This window comes from Rissa tridactyla, chromosome 7 (genome assembly GCF_028500815.1).
Source record: "Rissa tridactyla isolate bRisTri1 chromosome 7, bRisTri1.patW.cur.20221130, whole genome shotgun sequence".
In the NCBI taxonomy this organism is placed as follows: domain Eukaryota; kingdom Metazoa; phylum Chordata; class Aves; order Charadriiformes; family Laridae; genus Rissa; species Rissa tridactyla.
The window spans coordinates 43,407,031-43,425,219 of record NC_071472.1 but is presented as its reverse complement, the minus strand read 5'-3'; the positions used below and the strand labels follow the sequence as shown (position 1 = coordinate 43,425,219).

The 18,189-nt window shown below is 45.4% G+C and overlaps 1 protein-coding gene across 5 annotated transcripts in view; it reads left to right on the top strand.

Moving 5' to 3' along the window:
- AGAP1 (ArfGAP with GTPase domain, ankyrin repeat and PH domain 1) overlaps positions 1 to 18,189 on the top strand; it is a 380,161-nt gene that overhangs the window by 68,325 nt on the left and 293,647 nt on the right. For 2 of the 5 annotated variants that reach the window (XM_054209384.1, XM_054209381.1), the window contains exon 1: positions 4,735 to 8,048. The exons of 2 other annotated variants lie outside the window; for them this stretch is intronic. In XM_054209384.1, the coding sequence (XP_054065359.1) occupies positions 6,881 to 8,048 (1,168 nt within the window). In that variant the 5' untranslated portion in view covers positions 4,735 to 6,880. Of the gene's footprint in view, positions 1 to 4,732; positions 8,049 to 18,189 lie in introns of those variants that run through there. One more of the 5 variants, XM_054209383.1, reaches the window with a different exon arrangement.

Sequence of the window (18,189 nt, the reverse complement as noted above, 5' to 3'; positions counted from 1 at the left end):
TACGGGAGCACTGCATGTGTAGAAAGGTGAGCTACCTTCTACTTTATTCTCGGAAGCTTTGCCTACCAGTAGCAGAAAGGGCAGCCAGGTGACAGCAGCAGTCCTTTCAGGGTGTTCCAGATGATCCTTTTCTGAACATCTGTCCCATGGCCGCAGTGCCTTGCTGCTGCTTTTCGGTGCCTGACGTGTTCTGGTTTAGGCAACCAAAAGACTAGCAAGCAGGTTATATTGGCAGCCTACTTAGCAGCAAATTAAAGTTACAGAATTCATGTTTCTAAAGTTATCTTGATGGATAGATGATAGATGTTGACAACTGGGATAAAAACTTCGATTAAAGTGGAAGCCAACTTTTGGGATCGAGTGGCCAATTGATGGCAGGGCTGCCAAGAGTGTTAACACTTGTTCCCTTCCCCAGAAGAGCAGATGAAACCACAGGTAACAGCACAGGGGCAGGGTGACTTCTAGCAGCTCTGGGCGCCTGAGGAGGAGGATGATTTATAGCATTACTGCCTGCTGTCTCAGTTTTAACATTTAATATTTGTATATGAGGTACCATAATGATTTGGTTTGGCTTTCTACAATAGTCTGCTTCACCCAAAGCCTTTTACTGGAGTTTGCTGACAGACGTGTTTGAGCTTTTGCTACCCACGCACCCAAAATGCCGGGGTACAGCAGAGCACAAAATGGGGGCGGTTTTAATACTGGCCATTCCGTACCAAAGGCTTTGGGGGGAGTGATGGAATTATAAACCAAGTTAATTGTGCCGTCTTCACCGGGCAGATTTACCACTGTGAAGATTCACCGTGTAGCTATCAGGGCAGGCGTACTGCAGGCTTTCATGTCTTAGCTTAAAGTATTAATGAAGGAAATAATGCAGTTTCTACGGTTCATTTTATTTTTGTCTGCTCTGCTGCTTCAATTAAGTTCTGTAGCAGCAAAAGGCTGCAACTCTTCTGTCAGAGGATGTCATCTGAAAAAAACCACTTTACATAAAATGGGAAGATGAATCTTGTGGACTTAATTCTCGGGATGCCTATTTGTTTAGTGAGAAGATAACTTAGGACTATCCTGTTTTATTCAGTCGAAATCCAGCTGCAGTCAGGTATTTTGTTTTGTTTTTAAGCTGAAGAGAAGCAGATGGATAGGCAAACTATAGTAGTGGTAATGGCTCCAGCAGATTGAGGGCAGAAATTGGAAGGATAATCTTAGTCATGCAGAAAAACTGAAGACTTCTTGGGCTTTCCCCCCTTTTCCCCTTTCCCCTTTTTTATTCTGTTCTTTTAAGTAAATTGCAGTGATGAAATCTGCCACGCTTGAGCATCAGAAACTATATGCAATTTGGAATTTGGTTGAAGGTGTCTGATAAGCTAATTTTTTTTAGAACAACATCTTTAGCATGCATTATGGTAAAAAAAAATCCTAATTGATTTAACTCTCTTATTTTTCCCATTTCCCCTTCACTCATCTTTAATAAATGGGTATGAGTGAAAGATATTTCATTATTGGGTTTATATTACATTCTTATGAAGTATGAGCCTTTTAGGCTATCAGGTGCATAAATAGGCAATAAAATCCACACTTAAAAATTAGGAAAAGTATTGTAGATGGTGTTTTCCCATATGGCAGCATAGCCCTGGCAATAAGACATGTCACCTTCCTGGAGTGGCGATGACAACCGTTTGAAGCTTGGAAGCGCCCTGAATTTTCCTGAGGAACTGCTGTTGCAGTTGGGAGAGTTTCTGTTTAGATGCTGAGACCTTTGCCTAAGAACAGGGGTAGCTTTCTAGGATGTTTCTTGCAAGTATGTAAGAGCTTTTGTAAAGCTGTATGGTGGTTCTGTATTGGCTTTTCCCGATGCAGTTAACCAGGTGAAGCTGATGCCTGGTACCCTGTGAACCCCCTCGGAGATTCTGCAATGGATGGGAGGCATATTTAACTCTTAAGGGCTTCGAGTGGGCTTACTGCAACCTCGCTTTCCCTTAAATACAGACGTGCAAACATCTTATTTCTCTCCTGGTGAGAGAGAGACAAATTATTGAGTTGCATTTTTACTGCACATCCCATCACCCTTATTCCCTTTCCTGGTCAGCATCCAGTGTTTTTAGGACAGAAATCTGATTTCATTGTGCTGACAGTAAGACCATTATTGATAGCAAATGCTGACTTCTTGCTGGTAGCTCCTATTCTCTGTATTGTTATGAGATGTCTCTGTTCTTCATCTTAGTAAAGAATTGCCTACAGTGGAATTCAGGCCTGTTTTAATGGACAAGTGCATAGTGACAGAAGAACACAGATCAGTGGGCTTAATACAAACCCTGTGGCTTGAGAGAGACCTCGAGTTTGGTCTCCGTATTGCTGGTACCCTCCAGCACAATGTTGTTCTTGTCCAGATGCCTTCTCTTGTTTCCTCGTTGGACACTGATCTGTAATGACAAACAGCGGATGGAGCACTGTATCTCTAGAAGAGAAAAGTGAAATCATGTCTGAATTACTGTAAGAATTGTTCAGGTGACCTAATTTCATCTTCCACAATCAATTTGTTAAAGGAACAACTACTTGAAATGATACTGTGTGTTTAGAGTCTAACCTGCAGTGTGCAAAACCATTAAATTTAGGTCTGTTTTTCTTAAAAAAAAAAAAAAGACAATGAGAGCAGTGAATATTTGAATGACTAGAAGTTGTCCAGTTGTTGATGTTCAGCAGTCAGTGCTGTGTGCTGGTGACCTGGTCAGCAATGATGTGAAACTCAACTCAAGAACATCATTCAGAGTGGGAAGCAATGAATGCTGTATTCACAGGGCTCCTTCTGCACTTTTCCTGATCATTTTAGTTTTCATCTTTTTTTTTTTTTTTTAATCTGGAGTATTTAACTTGTTGGCTTCCCTTTAGCAGTGCCCAGTGTCTAGCTACAGATGCAGCTGGTACTGCAGCACTGCGGTTTTGAAGTAAAGCAGGCTGTGTGAGGCAGAAATCCACGTGAAGGTTGCTTGAAGCATTTTAAAGATTTCAGGCACTCATGTTACCTGTGTTTCACTGTCTTGATTTAAATAAATGATTGGGATTTATTGCTGAAAATCGTGAGACTAAATTATAGTACAGTGCTTCTCTTGAATGGAACATGTTGATGCATTTTAAGTCATCAGGCTGGGTTTTGCTAGTTTGCTGGCAATGTTGTGATGTGAGTGAGCTTCTTGTGTGAAAAATCAAAATATTACATTCCATATATTCAAATGGATTTACGTTGCTGCTAGAGGTGCACTGGAATTTGGTTTTGTTGGCGGTGGAGGTCTTCAATGTAGTGTAAATAGGCTTGACCTTGGCAGTAGAATGAAAAGTGGCAAATATGACCCTTTAATGGCTATGTGGAATGGGGGATTTGCTTGGCAATTGCTTTTCAGTGTGAATATCATGGAGAGACAATGAGACTTTGTCAAGCGCAGTTATTTTGGAGGTACTTTGTGTATGTGGCAGAAGGTAGTATGGCAATTAGCAATTTTTGAGTTAGGTGGGATAAATGAGGGGTGTATATATATACTCTTGTGTCATCAGGCCCTGTTGGTGAAGCCCCATATTTATTGGGCATGTGCCTCATGCTCCGTGCTTCCAGCGGCCTGCGGAATAAAAGGTAACCAGGAGCTGCAGCCAAGGGCCCTTCAGGACACAAGGCGTAGGCTCGAAGCCAAATGAGTTGTTTGGGTTGGCTGCTGTGACTTCTGGCTGCTCTTGTCCCAGGGCCTGAGGGACTTCTGTTCTGGGACCGGATCTGTGCTAATTGCAGGAGGGAATGTGCCGCTGCTGGGTCTCAGCCTGACTGGGGTGGGCGCAGCGACGCCATGCTCTGCGTGGGCTACGGGCAGAATCCCATGAGTTGAGGTATTGCATAGGCCTCTGTGGTAATTTTGGAGCTCTTCCAGAATATTAAACATGAAATCCCTTGTTCTGTGAATTAAGCTACTGCTCTGAGATAACCTGATATTGTATGGCCAAGTAATGTCAGATTTCTGAAGGCTAGTGCAGTTTCTCTGTCCGGCGGTGGGGAGAGACGAGAGGACCCGCAGGTGATGGTCTCTGGGCTGTGACAAGAAGCCTTATTGACGAGGAGTCTCACAGGACGCTGCAGGGTGGCCGGTTGTGATGAGCTGGAGCAGCAGAGCCACCTCCCAGCACGACTTACTACCTGTAGAAGAGCCGTTGCAGCATCCCGCACCCATGACCAACGTGACAATTTCCACCCGCGGCGTGACCGCACCGCAGGGACCGGGGGCCGGGCCCCGAAGGCGGGGAGCGGTGCGGAGCGGCCCCGCCGCCGGGAGGAGTGCGGGGAGCTGGGGTGTGTGTGTGTGTGTGTGTGCGCGCTCCGGAGAGGGTTGAAGGAATGCGCCGGGTATTTGTCTGCGCTGAAAAGTGGTTCCTCTGAAGGGGTCTGTCAGCCCGGGCGGATGAAAAATGGCTGGTTCCACTCCGGGTGAGGAGCCCGCTCTCCCGGAGCGGCGCGCTGGAAAGTGCGGCACGGATCCGGCTGGGGGATGCGATCGGCAGGTCCGGAATGTCGGTGCGACATGCTCCAAGAGTGTATCTTTTTTGTTTGTTTTTTTTTTTTCCTTGTATCCCTCTTTTTTTTCCTTGTATCCCTCTTTTTTCTTTGTATCCCTCTTTTTCCTCTTTATTAGACTGGTTTTTCATTACAGGTTCTGCCCTCCGTCCCATTTAGAAATACCTATTGGAAATGTTCTTTTGAATGTCAGAGAAATAGAAAAACCTTATTATTGTACTATGGTAGTGAACAAGCATTTAGAAGGAACTGGAAACTTTTCTGCTGGCGGAGTGCGCTCATGTTGGGTTGTTCTTAAGACTTTTTTTGCTAGGGCTGGTCTTGATCAGGTATCTGATGTACAAATCTATTCAGTGATGAATAGAGCAAAGATGAATAATAAATGTTAATTATTCAGGGGTAGAGACAACAGCATCTGTCATACCTGGACAAGTGGGTTAAATCAGTAATTAATTGTGTTCCAGCTGGTAATTGGCCTGCAGCATGTGTTGTAGGATCCCAGTGTTGTCAATAAAGTAATGTTGATGGTAGCTGGAACCCAGCACACCCTTTATTCTTGGGTGCACCTGGGGTGAAAATACAACCTCCCACCTGGAAGTGCTCCTGATGGCAGGTCCTGCCCAGCTCATGCCACCTGTGTCTGTGGTCTGCAACTGTGATACTTGCCTGGGGGAGCACCCAAGTAGAAGCTTTTGCCATCTCTGCTCTCTTCTGCCGGGTTTTTGGAGGTATCCTGGGAGTGAATTGCCTTGAGATCTTTGGGCTGCTTTTCTGTTTGAGTTATATTTTCACTTTCCTTCCTTTTTACATGTTTACTGGTTTTGAACCTTACTGGCATTGGCAAAAGATGTTTGACTGCAGAGTTGGAAGGGACGTGCAAGGCAGTTGGAGGTAGTTTTTGAAGCTTGACTTTAAAAAGCATATTGTGCATGGGACCTAGAAACCTTATTCCCAGTATTGTTTAATTTCTGGTGTCTGTCACCATGGCTTACTAATGACTTTTTTAACAGGGACACCTATTGGTTGTTAATGATTTCAGCATTCCTGATCAGGACTGCTAGAGAACTGGCAAGCTGGGTGTGAAAGGTGTGTGTCACACTGTCTCCCAGCTTTGCAGAAGAGTCAAACCAATGGCTGGGGAGGGTATGGCAGGTCAGTTTTTTGCATGACTAACCAGGTAGCAATGTGGCTTTTTAATTGTGTGAAGCGTTATGGTTAACATTTATTAAGGACAATTACAGTTGTCATAGATGAAAAATAAATAATGGGAATTATTATATTCTGGGAATTGTGACTCTTTGTTGTCAAGAAGGCAGCACTGCCCTCACTTCAGCCTGGATTCACAGCCCTGGGATGCATGGAAGGCTGAGCTCAGGTGCGATGTCTTGGCCAAAACTCATGGGTGATGTGTACCCGTGCCCTTCATGGGCCTGGGTCCATCCTGGGGCTGTTGGCAGGGAAGTGTGAGGCGTAACTGCACCGCTCCCCTTCGGAGGCTCGATTTGGAAGACGGAAATCGAGAGAAAACTGCTTGGACTCACCTGGGAGGAAGACCCTCTGCATCGTGCCGCGCCGCTTTCCTCCCGCTCCGGGGCGGGCGGGACTCCAGTCCGGCGCTTGGGGAAGCCCGGGCTGCCGCGGCCCGGCGCTGCCCGCCCTCCCCTCCCCGCCGCCGCGCTGCCCGCCCAGGGGCGTGCGCCTCGGGGCCGGCCGCTCCTGCCCCCGCTGCGCTTGCGAACGGCGGCGTTTTCGTTTCCAAGCGGGCCCCCGTCCAGCCCAGCCCGGACAGCGGGTTGCCGGGCTGAACGCTGCCCGCCCTCTCCGCTGTCCTGAGGACGGATATTAATCGGATTTACCCGGCGGAGGGGAGGGGGAAAAAAAAAAAAAAGGACGCAAGATCCGCAAACGTGCAGGCTGGCTGTAAACAATGAAATTGAAGGCTGCTTCTGCTCTAATCCCTTGAATACCGGACCGTGCTTCTCCCCGGCGATGCATTTCGAGATCCGCAGGAGGATGCGTGCGGTCGCCGCATGGATTTAAAGCGTTCCGCGGTGTCTCGGGAAGGGGCCGGCAGGGTTGGATGGCGCTGACATGGACGCCGTCCGCCGGCGGGCAGCGATGCCGGAGCGGAGCTGCCGCCTAACCCCGCCGCAGCCGAGTGACTCCCCGAGCGGGGTGTGACACACGGGAGGATTTTTTTTTTTTCTTTCCCCCCCATTGGGTTGCGGTGGTTTGTGGTTCTGCATATTCCGATTGGCGGTTCCAGAAAGCCACGTCTCTCCGGCACCTCCATCTCCGGCGGCGGGCGCGCTGTGATGCCCGGGCTGGATGCTGCTGCCTGAGGGGAGGAGAGCGGCGGGGGGGGACATGTACCTTCTGGACAGCAGCGAGCCGCCGGCCGCCGCCGCCTCTTCTCCGGAGAGGATGCAGCGGGGGACCCCCCAGAGGAAAACCGTCTACCGCATCTCTGTGACCATGGTGAAGAAGGAGCTGCTGGGGCCGGAGAGCGGCCATCCCGGCCCGGAGCTGCCCCGCCGCGGGCGGCGCGGGGGGAGCCGAGCGCCGGGCTCCTCCAGCCTCACCAGGGCCGGGCTGCTGCTGGTGGAGGAGGAGGAGGGCGAGGCGGAGGAGGGCGAGGAGCGGGACCGAGTCCCCAGCCCCTGCGGATTCCGCAACTTCAGGACCCTCAGCACCGGGCAGCTGGAGCTGGGCCGCCTCAAGGTGCCGCGGCGAGCGGGGCAGCCCTTCCCCGCCGAGCTCGCCCTCGGGGGGCCACGGGGCAGCCCTTCCCCGGAGGCGAGCGGCGAGGAGCCGGCTGCCACCTGTGGCGGGGCTGAAGCCGCAGCCTCCCCCGAGGAGGAGGATGGGGGTCCGGGGGCCCGCGGCCCGCCGTCAGGCCGCTCGGGCGAGGCCCCGCAGGCGGGGGAGCGGGGGCAGAGCCTCTGGCGGCAGCCGGGCCTGCTGCGGCGGAGCTTCAGCTTCAGGCACTGGAGCGGCGGCGGGGGGGAGCTGCCGCGGATGCGGGCGCTGGGCCGGGTGAGGCGGCACAGCAGCTCCGGCTGCCTCCCCGGGCCGCCGCCGAGCCAGGAGGCCGGGCCGCAGGGCTCGCCGCCCGCCGCCGTCCCCGTCGTCCCCCCGGAGAAGCGCAATACGCTGGACGTGGGCGAGGTGCTGAGCCAGGCGGACCCGCTCTCCCAGCTGGAGCGCTGGGAGCGGAGCAAGAGCAAGAACCGGACTCTGGATAACAGCGACCTGCAGCGTCTCTCCGAGCGGCTGGGGCGGGAGGGCCCCGCCGCCGCCCACGAGCACCGGCTGCTGCGCTTCTTCAGCGGCATCTTCGCCCGCAAGGATGGCACCTCCGCCCTCTTCGGCAGCCCCCACGGGCGCTCCCCCCGCAGCAGCTTCTCCAGGTCCAGGGCTTATTTTAGCAGCCTCAGGAGAGCCACCGTGGACATGCAGTCTAGCTCCGAGAGCATCAATGGGTCCCCCCACAAAGGTGCCCTTCCTTCTCTTATCTGGGGGTGTGTGTGCGTGTGGGGGGGTATTTGCTCCAAAGCTCTGAATCCGTGATAAGGGCTGGTGGGCCTTTATGCGTGAGGAGAGGGAAATGCTGCAGTGGGATATATGATGGCTGTATGCAGTAGTGTATAAGGCACACTTTAAAGTGTGTGCTAGAGCTTTCTTCTCAGGTGCATCGCCTAGCAGCTCTGATGGGGGCAGGTTAGGCTCTGTACCTCCTGAACCAAAAAGCGCTCTCTGGGTTGGTTGATTATGCATTCCATGGCAGCTGAGTGATGCAAGTGTAGCTCGTTTAATTATGGAGTAGAAGCTGAACTACAGTGCTGCTGTATATAGGTCACTGGGTGGCCCAGTGCTGCGCAACACTAGGACTTTCCCCTTTTGGAAAGACACTTGTAATCCTAAAGATGAGTTATGGTGCTCAGAAATGTGGCTGCTTGCTTTAGAGGAGTAGGTAAATACTGATGATGTAGATGTATTGTAAATCCTAAACCTCTTAGGAAGAAAAGAATTTCAACAGAGTTTGATATTTTTTAAAAACAGCACAAATTCAGAAACCGTGCTCTTTGAGTTGTGTTTATAGGTGTGTACAAATCTTTAACTAGCCAAAGTGTTGCTAATTCTCAATGGAAAACAGATTGGAAAGTTCTGGGGTTTGTGAATCCCTAGGATACAAGAAAAACTTGAAAATTAACCTTACTGTGGGATGGAAGTCAAGAGCTGACTAGCCGCTTTCTGTGAGGATGTGAAAGGATCACAGTATCGTTAAACCAGAAATGCTGGTTGTGGAGCTTCACTGTAAGACAGTGTGCTTTCTTCCTAGCTGCTCGTTTCAACTCTTTAACAGGTATCTGTGATGAAACATTTAACCAGTAATTATAGCGTCCTTTGAGCACTAAGTACTTATCAAAGTGGCAAGTGATCTGTAAGGTGCTGCTTTTCTGCAAATACAGCTCTCGATTAGAAAGCTTAAGCTTTCTGCTAGCCCACAGGTACAGCAAAGGATGATGTAGAATTGGGATGGGCAGGTTTATTGTGGGGAAGCAAGAGTAGGAGCTGCTTCGTGGTGCTACCAGCCTGTTACAGATCCAGGAGTCCTGCTGTGAGTGGAGTATGCCCAGAGTTTGAGGCACAAGGAGCAAAGCCAAATATTTAAACCTAGTAACTGAGGATTGTAGTATTTTATTGATGTAGAGGCATTCATGTGGGCTTATAATAATCTTGACGGAAATTGTGGTCTGACCTTGGTTAAAGTTTGAGGTAACCACAACAGAGAGTTACTTCATACAACTATTTATGCCTGTCCTGTGCCAATACACTTAAACTATTACTCTGTTTTAACAACGTACAGTCATATAGTTGGAGCACAGTCCTTTCAGCCCAGGATAAGTTGAAGATTTCAGTTAATCAGTAACCGTTGATATGCAGCATTAAGATGTTCTGGGGCAGCTTTCCTTGTATGTGCCAGTGTCACATTTATCTGGTGAAAGTAAGCTTTGGGTCTTGTTTTCCAGAAAAAAAATGCGTGTTGGGACCAGCCATGTGGTTACAGGTTGGTAGCAGTGTTGCAGGCTTGTGTTATGGGTTAGCGGGTCTGGCGTGCTCTGCCGCTTTCTGCTTTTTTCCAGAGAAGTTAAGGCTTTTGCTATCAGAAAAAGCTCGTGCACAGTTTCAGCTGTTGCTTATTGCTGTCCTCCAGAAAGCTAAGTTTAAATGAATTTGTCTTTAATTTCTCCTATTATATTTCTTAGGAAGAAAAAGTTTAATGGGATGTTATGATTAGCATGCCAAATATATTTTAGTACTTCGAGATTGGAATGAGCTGCTGTTCAGCCAAGACTTGTCTCTTGCCTCTTCTGGTTGATGTGAAATTGTATCCTCTTGACAGTCCTGTGCATACGTTTCAGAGTAATGGAGACACAGGTCCAATCTTGATTTTAGCGTTTGGTTTTTTTCCCCCTGTGTAACCAGTAGGAAAAAAGAAGTTTTACTACTTTAAACTTGTTTCACGCGTGCCATTGATATTCTGTGTGTTTGGTGCTGTGCCTGAGTTATTGACTTTGTACTTTCTATACAAGGCCTGCCTAAGGTCTGTACAGAAAGTAGGCGTTTCAAATGTCGTACTTGTTGGCGTTTTCAACTTGAAATAATTGCCCAGATGTCACAATATCTGCTTGCGTTCTGTTTCTCGAAAAACTGTTCCTAACTACCTTAGTCGGGTAATATACTTTTGAACAAGCTGAAGTTACAGATTTTTTTTTTTTAAAGCAAAGAAGAATATTTAAATCTACATGTTTTTGATGTTACTATTAATTATGCTGTGAAGTGGGTAAAGGTTGATTTTTTGGGGGGGGAATTATTCTTCATGGTGTCAGTAAGCAGTCTTTGGGCATCAAGCATTTTCGTTTTCTACTTGCAAAACCCCATTTGCCGTGGCATCGTTGGCCTCAAGTCCCATGTAAGCAACGATTCCCAAAGCTTTCCTTAGCAGTGGGGGGGAGGTTCAAACACCTACTTCCCAGCAAAGGGGAACTACTGTTTCCAGGTGACTTAAGTGTTGGCCAAATTTAAAAGGTAGCTTGTAGGAAAGAAAAGAGGAAAAACTGAAGGTATGGGTGGGGAAGATGAAGTGGTCTGTCAGCCAGCCAAGCTGGTGCCCATCTTTTGGATGTTGTTCATGGTCTCTGCTTTTTCATGAGGATTGCAACGTGTTAATGTGATGTTTTCTGGACTACGGAGGTGATGTTAGCAAGCTGCCACCTTCACGGCTAGCTTTGTGTTAAAAACATGTAAGTGTTTTTGTCCGTTTTGAAATTTTTTTTTTATACGGTAGGCTAATGCTGTACTAATGCTTCTATTCTAATCTTGGAGTATTCTTCTATCTAAATATCAAATGATTGGTTTTGAAGTTCACTTGTCCCTGATTTTAAGAGTCTTATGTCATGGTGTTCAACCTGTAAATTCATTTATTTGAAGCAAGAAAAGTCTTTACATGCTCACCACCACTACTCCCAAAGAAAAAAAAGAGAAAAAGAGAAATTTTCGTCAACTTCAAGTCAGAGAAACAAGAGAAGCTATTTTTGCCTTAAAACTATTATGGAGAACTTGTCAAGGAAAATGTTGTTCCTGGAATTTTGGGTTTGTTTGGTTGGTTGGGGTTTTTTTTGTTATTGTTGTTTTGTTTTGTTTTTTCCCCTTGAAGTCTTCGTGGTTCTTTCATAATGAGAGGAACTCTTGCTGCTCTGGAGGAGAAGGATGGCTCCAGGGCAGTGGGGTTTTAAAATGGCAGTTTCTTTTTCAGGGGTTCTGACTTTGTGCTTTTGTTTTGAGATAACTTTGTTTGAATAACCCCTCTTCAGGATATATTAAGCAGATGTGTGAATCAAAATTGTAGACTATCAAAAGGAGTATCATTATAAACTGCTCTTTTGAGGTTTTTTCCCCCCTGAGGTTTTAGAGGAATTAGTTTTAAGCTCTTATCTCAAACTCGCTGCAGTTTGTGGTGATGGGAAGTAGAAGGAAGCTGACAGGTGATCTCTGTTGGAGGCCTCTGGTCTTTTCTTGCAAAGCTTCACTTGAGATAATTCTTGTTAGTTCTGTGTCATCTCTTGCTTATTGCCCTGGTGCATTACGCTGCTGACATTTCCAACGCCAGCCCAGTAAACTTTCTGTGCGCTCGTGTTGGGTGAGCAGGCGAAGCTTCAGAGCACGTGAAATTTGGGCAACGTGGTGCAAATATATTGGAACTAGTCCCGCATTGTTCCCTGTCTCTTGGCTGAGGGTTTTTGATGATGTGCTGGTATAAGAATACTATTTTTCAACACCGGAGAGTCCCTTTTTTAATGGACTAAAACTTCTAGGACTCTTCTAGCTGTTTCGGTTATTGTGAGTGAGTGTTGTCTAGGCATTGTTATGAAAACAAAATCTAGCAGATAAATAGATTGCAATTGGGGTTAAGCATTGTCAAGCATTGTCTAAGAGGGTTTTTATTATTTATTGGGTAGGTCTTGTGTCAAGCAAAACGAATGCCAGCTGCACTGATAGAACCAGATGATTAAGAACTGAACTGGTATTAAGGTCACTGGCTGAATTAGAGAATGAGATGGATTAATGTTTGCACAATATTGAAGTGTATGCCAGATGCTAGTGGTCATGGTCTTTGTTTTTTCTGGTGAAATTGAAAAGAAATGTAGAATTTTAATGTTGCTCTCTATTAACTTAGCAGTTGAATACCTGATGGCAGTAGTGAGTAACTTTCTTGGGACGGATTGCTGAATACTTGTGTAAAAGTGTCGTACCGGCATTCGTCACCATTCCCTCACAAACCAAGCTCTGTAAATTAAATTAGCATACTACTACATTTGGCAGATATCTGCCTGTTGCTTGGTTTACCGCTGTAGGTAAAAGTGTGTTGACCTAATGAAGCTCATGTAGATGACCAAAACGCAACTTGCACAAGGAAAAGAACATTTGAAGCATGGTATTTACTTGCCCTGGATTGGAGGGTGCTCAGTGTGGCAAGAAGGATAAGGTTACTCTGGAACTGTTTCCTAATCCTAGTGAGTCTCCAATTAATGACCGAGAATTTGGCTTGTTTTTCAGAAGTGGAATCTGTATGTGGGGTAGCATGTGGGAGCTCTTTTCCCAGGCCGAAGGAAGGGTTTAAGTTGCTCAGAGCTGCTGCGAATAGAGGAGAACTTCAAACTTTGCTCCTTCAGCTGTTAGCAGTTCTTTACTGGACGTAATGATCGTTTTGCCCTAGAAAATGGAATCACTTGTACCAGCTGCTGAACCCTTGCTCTCTTTAGTAGTTAAGCAGCCAGAACTTTTAATTGCTTCATTGGACAAAATAATAGTTTCAAAGCAGTATGTTGCATGCCACGCAGTGTAAGCTTGGTAGTAGCGATGCTTTCAGATCTTGGCTTCTTAGATCGCCACTGAAGAATCACTTGGGTGTATTTTGAGTGAACGCTTTGGCTCTTTTCTGCAGAGCGGAGCTAATTTTGATCTTACTGTGCTGATGGCCACTGGTAGTTTAATACTGATTGCCGAAGTACAACTATCCAGTTACCAAATGATTTGTGTAAGATGATAGCTGAAATAGCATGTAACCGTTGTTTTCTTTGGCACGGTTAGAGCCTTAGAAAGAGATTTGGAAAGTGGTGGGTGAGGGCAAATCTCTTTCAAATGCTTGCACGTTCATTTTCACTTTGAGCTGCGTAGGGTTAAAAAAAAAAAGGCATTAATGCAAACTATTAATGTAATAGTGTTGCTTTTGATAATCGGTGTTGCCATTTCCCCTAGGCAACTGCAGTAAACACACAGTGAAAGGCTGTTTCTGCCAAAAAATACAGAATGGGCTTTTTCATGTGTGAGGAAAAAGAAATGTCAGTATATTGAACTTGAGAAACTATCATCTATTCTGTTCATGAAAAGCGTCCAACATAAAGCTATTATCTTGATGGAAGTTTAAAATAGGGTGTTTGATGATTTTGATGTTTCAGACTGGTATATAATGACAGTGTTTGACAAATACTTCTGCTTTATTGACAAAATAGTACCAAATGTTTTCTTACAGCAAAAGAGGCCACAAATACCATCAAGATAATAAGCACACAGTGTGATGTAGCTTCCTGCAATTTTTTTTTTACTAATCACAGAAGACATTAATAAAACTGAAATGGTGGCCTTTGTTATTTTTTGAGGTTTTCTTTGGTGGGGATAAGAAGGCAAGCCAGGCAGGGAGACACGGCTTTCCGTGCTCCAGCTGTTGATCTTCAGTAACAGCTGTAATGGGTTTGCACGCATTTGTCATGAGTTTAGTCGTGTTCGTTTCTGCGTTGGTTAATAGTCTTGAAAATCTTGATCAGGCTAATGTGAAGGAATATTTGTTCACTTAAGTTAAAATTTAACTTCATGGATAGTACTTGTCTTCATATGTTTTGGCTTCCTTACTTTGAGGTTGCTTGGTTTACACAGAGATGTAAAGGTCACTTGTCTGAAGTTGTAACACTGAGTAAATCTCTAAGCATTTTAAGACATTACAGAAGGGGCTTTATGAGGAACCCCCACAGGATCCAGCCGTAATGTCGGATACAGTAATTGTGATTTATGAGGCAGGCACGTCTGTATTTCCTGGTTGTAAATACTCCACTTGGGCGGTATACGAAATTATATCTAATTGATATGGGAGACGCTATTTGCAAATTACCCGAGACCCATTATTTGTAACTTTATTTTCACTAGCTTATAGAGAGAACTATTACATGAAATACAAAAATTCAGCAATGTCAGTTCTAGTTAACATCAAACAACTTTTAGTTTTAGATGACTTCATGATGTATCTCAGCTTGGTGAAGTTAATTTCAGGCTTGGAGGTGCTTATTAAGAAATAACGTGGAAGTTTCTTGGAAAGATCCTGGTGTTAGCAAAGGGTTCATCGCAGCACCCGAAATGCAGTGTGGTTTGAATGCTTAAGAGCTGTGCTTCCATTTTGTGAATGAAGACCCATCGCAGATCTTTCCTTCTTGGAAGTGTTAGATGCTGATGTTTTGCAACTTGCATACGAAGGGGAGCTCAAATACTGTGCTGACTGCTGCCAACTCTGGCACTTCCAAGTTATTTATAATACCTCTTTATTTGTTTGCAGGTATTTGTCAGTTGGCTTGTCTGGCTGATTTGATAGAGACTCTGGATTCCTAAAAATACTGGTTTACTTGTGTTGGACTTAGTGTGTATATACATATACACGTGTGGTTTTTGAGGAGAGGATTCTGTAACACTGATGAGTTTATTTTTCTTCGTCTTATTCCCCTTGCAGGGAGTCACTTACTGGCAGTGCTTATGTATTAAACAAAAGGGAAGACTATTATAAAAAGTGGGTGCTAAACCACTTAGTGCAGTTGTATTTGTAAGGCTGTATAATGCATCTGTCAAGATGCACGTGCTCCTTAGTTCCTCTGCTGCTTTCTGTGGGCGCGTATGTTATTTGGCTCTTGAGAGCATTGTTTTTCATCTCTGTCTGGATGTGGAATTAATGAGTTACTACTTACTCTCACTATTAAGTGGCGCTTCTTTTTTTAGGTTGAACCCCGAAAAATTGGTGCCCCTTAGCACTGCTGGTGTTGCTGTTATGGAACATTCTTGCCGAGATGACGCTCTCCCTGTAGCTCCCGAAAACCAAAGCCTTCTTAGGGATGAGCGTAAGAATGACATACCGCCCGAAACATCTCCTGCTCTTCCAGGGATGTGATTGCATTTGTATCAAGGGTAGACTGCCTGGGAAACTGGGATGTTGACCTCACTGCTCCTTATGCAACGTCCTAATTCAGAAGCTCTTCTGTTCAGCGATACAGAAATATTTATGTTGGCAAGGCAACGACTTTTCTGTCTCAATCTCTGTGTCCTGCAGGGGGAAAATAATCTTATTCTGTACTTATGCAAGATATGAGATTTAACTCTTCTGTAGTTTTAGTAATTAAAGCTGTTAAAATTGAATGTGCATTGCTCTTCACAGCTTCTAGGGAATTGTGCCCAGGACTTTGAGAGGAATTTGATATTTTTTTCTAACCTCGCTTGAGTTGAAAAATCACCCACTTTGCCACATCCTCAGCAGCAGATTGTTGGTTTCCTTGCTCAGGCTGCCCTCCCTTGCAGTCCAGTACAGCAGATCTTTACTGGCTGACACTGGTATCCTTTTTGCTCTGTGTATCCTCTTGGCCCCCTCCTCTTTGTCTGTCCTGTATCTCCATTACAGTACGTTGTTAATAAAAAGAGGCTCATTTCTATCCTCAGGAGAACATGTTATTTTTGATTTTGTCCTGTTGGCGATGAAGTTCTTCGGATTTTCAGCGTTGTGTTGGGCAGGCTTGTGATATTCAAGAGTTAAGAGGAGTGGCAGAGCACCAGAGAAGTCTTTGTTTCCGTGTGGAGTTCTGCATGGCAGGATTGTTTGCTGAATGTCAAAGAAAGAAGACAATGCTAAAGTATTTTTTCTGAAAAAGATATTTTGAAAGCATGTTTTAAAAGTCCACAGGAGCGAACAGCCTCTTTCAGCTCACGTGTACAGTGTTGTTGCAGAATGCTGTCTCTGTTCAGGTGTATGTTCCAGGTGGCTGTCAAAGGTGGCACCAGCCTTCCAGAAATCAAATCAATAACAATATCTCATCGTTTTGGGTACTGGTGGGAAAGCAGAAGCTTGGAAAGGAGAGAAGTGGTTAGTTTTCAGTGCTCTTCGTGTGATCTGCATTTAATGCAAGGAAGCCATGCAGCACGGGAACTGTCTTTCAACAAGGATAATGCTGGCTCTTCTCAGTGCTTGGCCCTTGCGGCTTTTTTCTTGATGGCTAGCACGGCCTGCATTTCTCAAGGCATGGGCTAACCCGGGCATTAGCTAAATGCCATTGGGTGTAAGCAGTTCTGGGTAAAATAACATTTATTCTTGAATTCAGTTTTAATCTCTTAAAAATACCTGGGCACATCTTAGGTCTAAGAAAGTCTTAGATGTTTTTAAGTTTGCTGAAAAGTCAGTGCTTAGTGCAGATGATGGTGTTTGGCATGATAATGTTGTGGTGAATGAAGAGGTGAACTCCAGGTGCTGGGCTAGGTGGGGATGGGGCCCTCTGGGAGGGGACATGGAGTTCGCTGAAGAAATTCTTGATTTTCAGTTTAGATACCTGCAGAGCTTCCTGGGTGACTCAAGGTGAGGTTGTTGTGAAGTTGTTTGAGAATGATAGGCTATGAAAAGAGTAGGCTGAGATCAGATAAGGGAGATCTATGTTTGGCGCCTTGACTATGTATAAAGTTGTGTAAGCAGGCTTGATTATTACTGTATGTATGTACCGTACCATGGGCATGGAAATACTGTGAGTGCGTTTAGCTGCGTTGAAAACTTGGTTGTGGGAATCCTTCCCTTTTCTCACCCCTTCTTATCTCCTGGTCTTTGTGAACATAATGGGTGGGGAGTGAAAAGCAAAATCATGTAGTTGGTTTGCTTTATGTTCAGACTTAAGTGTTCCTGAGATTATTGCCACCTTTTAGTATTACCACCTGCTTTACCTCTTCAGTCAGGCACCTTGGGTTTGTGGAAGGTCTGCAGCAGCAGAGACTTTTAAATGTGTCTTCTGATTTCTGTGTGCGAGTGAATGACCTGCTAATGCAGTTGACCTCCAGCCCTTTGAACTTTAAAGCTGAAGCAGGGAGGAGACTTCATGATAAGCAGAGGCTGATCATAGTGCACTGCAGTCATCTTAAGACTTGTTGTAACTTTGCTATCTTCCTCCAGTAAACAGAACTGATGGAATCGAAGAACTTTTTCTGAAAAGCATTTTGAGTTGTTCCCAAATTTTAAATAAATAAATGAATTTACTGTCATGGAATCTAAACCTTTTTCTCAGTTTAGTCGTGCCTGTGAAATACAAGCACAATGGCTGCTGTTTTGTTAACGATGCTGTAAAACTGTATAGTTTCTAGTTTGACAAGTGGTGTCATTCAATTTAATTGTGGTTTAGATATCAGAGGTCCTGGACAGACATGCTGTTTTCTGTCGTGAGGTGGTTGTGCTGTATTGCCTTGTCCTCAGTTCTGTGTATTCCTGCTGTGATTGCCAAGTTATACTTCAGTGGTTAAGCTAAAATAAAGAGATCTTTTTATTGGTTCTCTCAGTCTGTGTAAGAACAGTTTATAGCTCAAAATGCCCTACCCAATCTTGCACCTTACTAGCAGAAACAAATCACCTTTAAGGACAGTGGGGGTTAAAGTACAGGTCTGTTTTTGTCATTTGCCATAGGTACACATTTCAGAAGTGGTCATCTTTCAAACAGATGCTTCTTGATGTGCATAGATGCTTCTTGCATGTGAAGCATTCCTGATCCAGGTCCTCCTGGGTAGGTGAGTGGGATGCCAGTACCACTCATGATTTTTTTTTTTTCCCCGAATCTTCCACATAAGTGTCAATCAGAGCAGCACTGGTATTTTTATTATCTGCACCAGTTGCTTTGTTGAAGGAAGAGAAACTTTCTTACCAGTATTTATGGGCAGTTTTCATCTGATGCATTTGAAACTGTACCTGATTTGGGTGCAGTGAAATACCAATACTTGATTTTTTTTTTTTTTGAAGT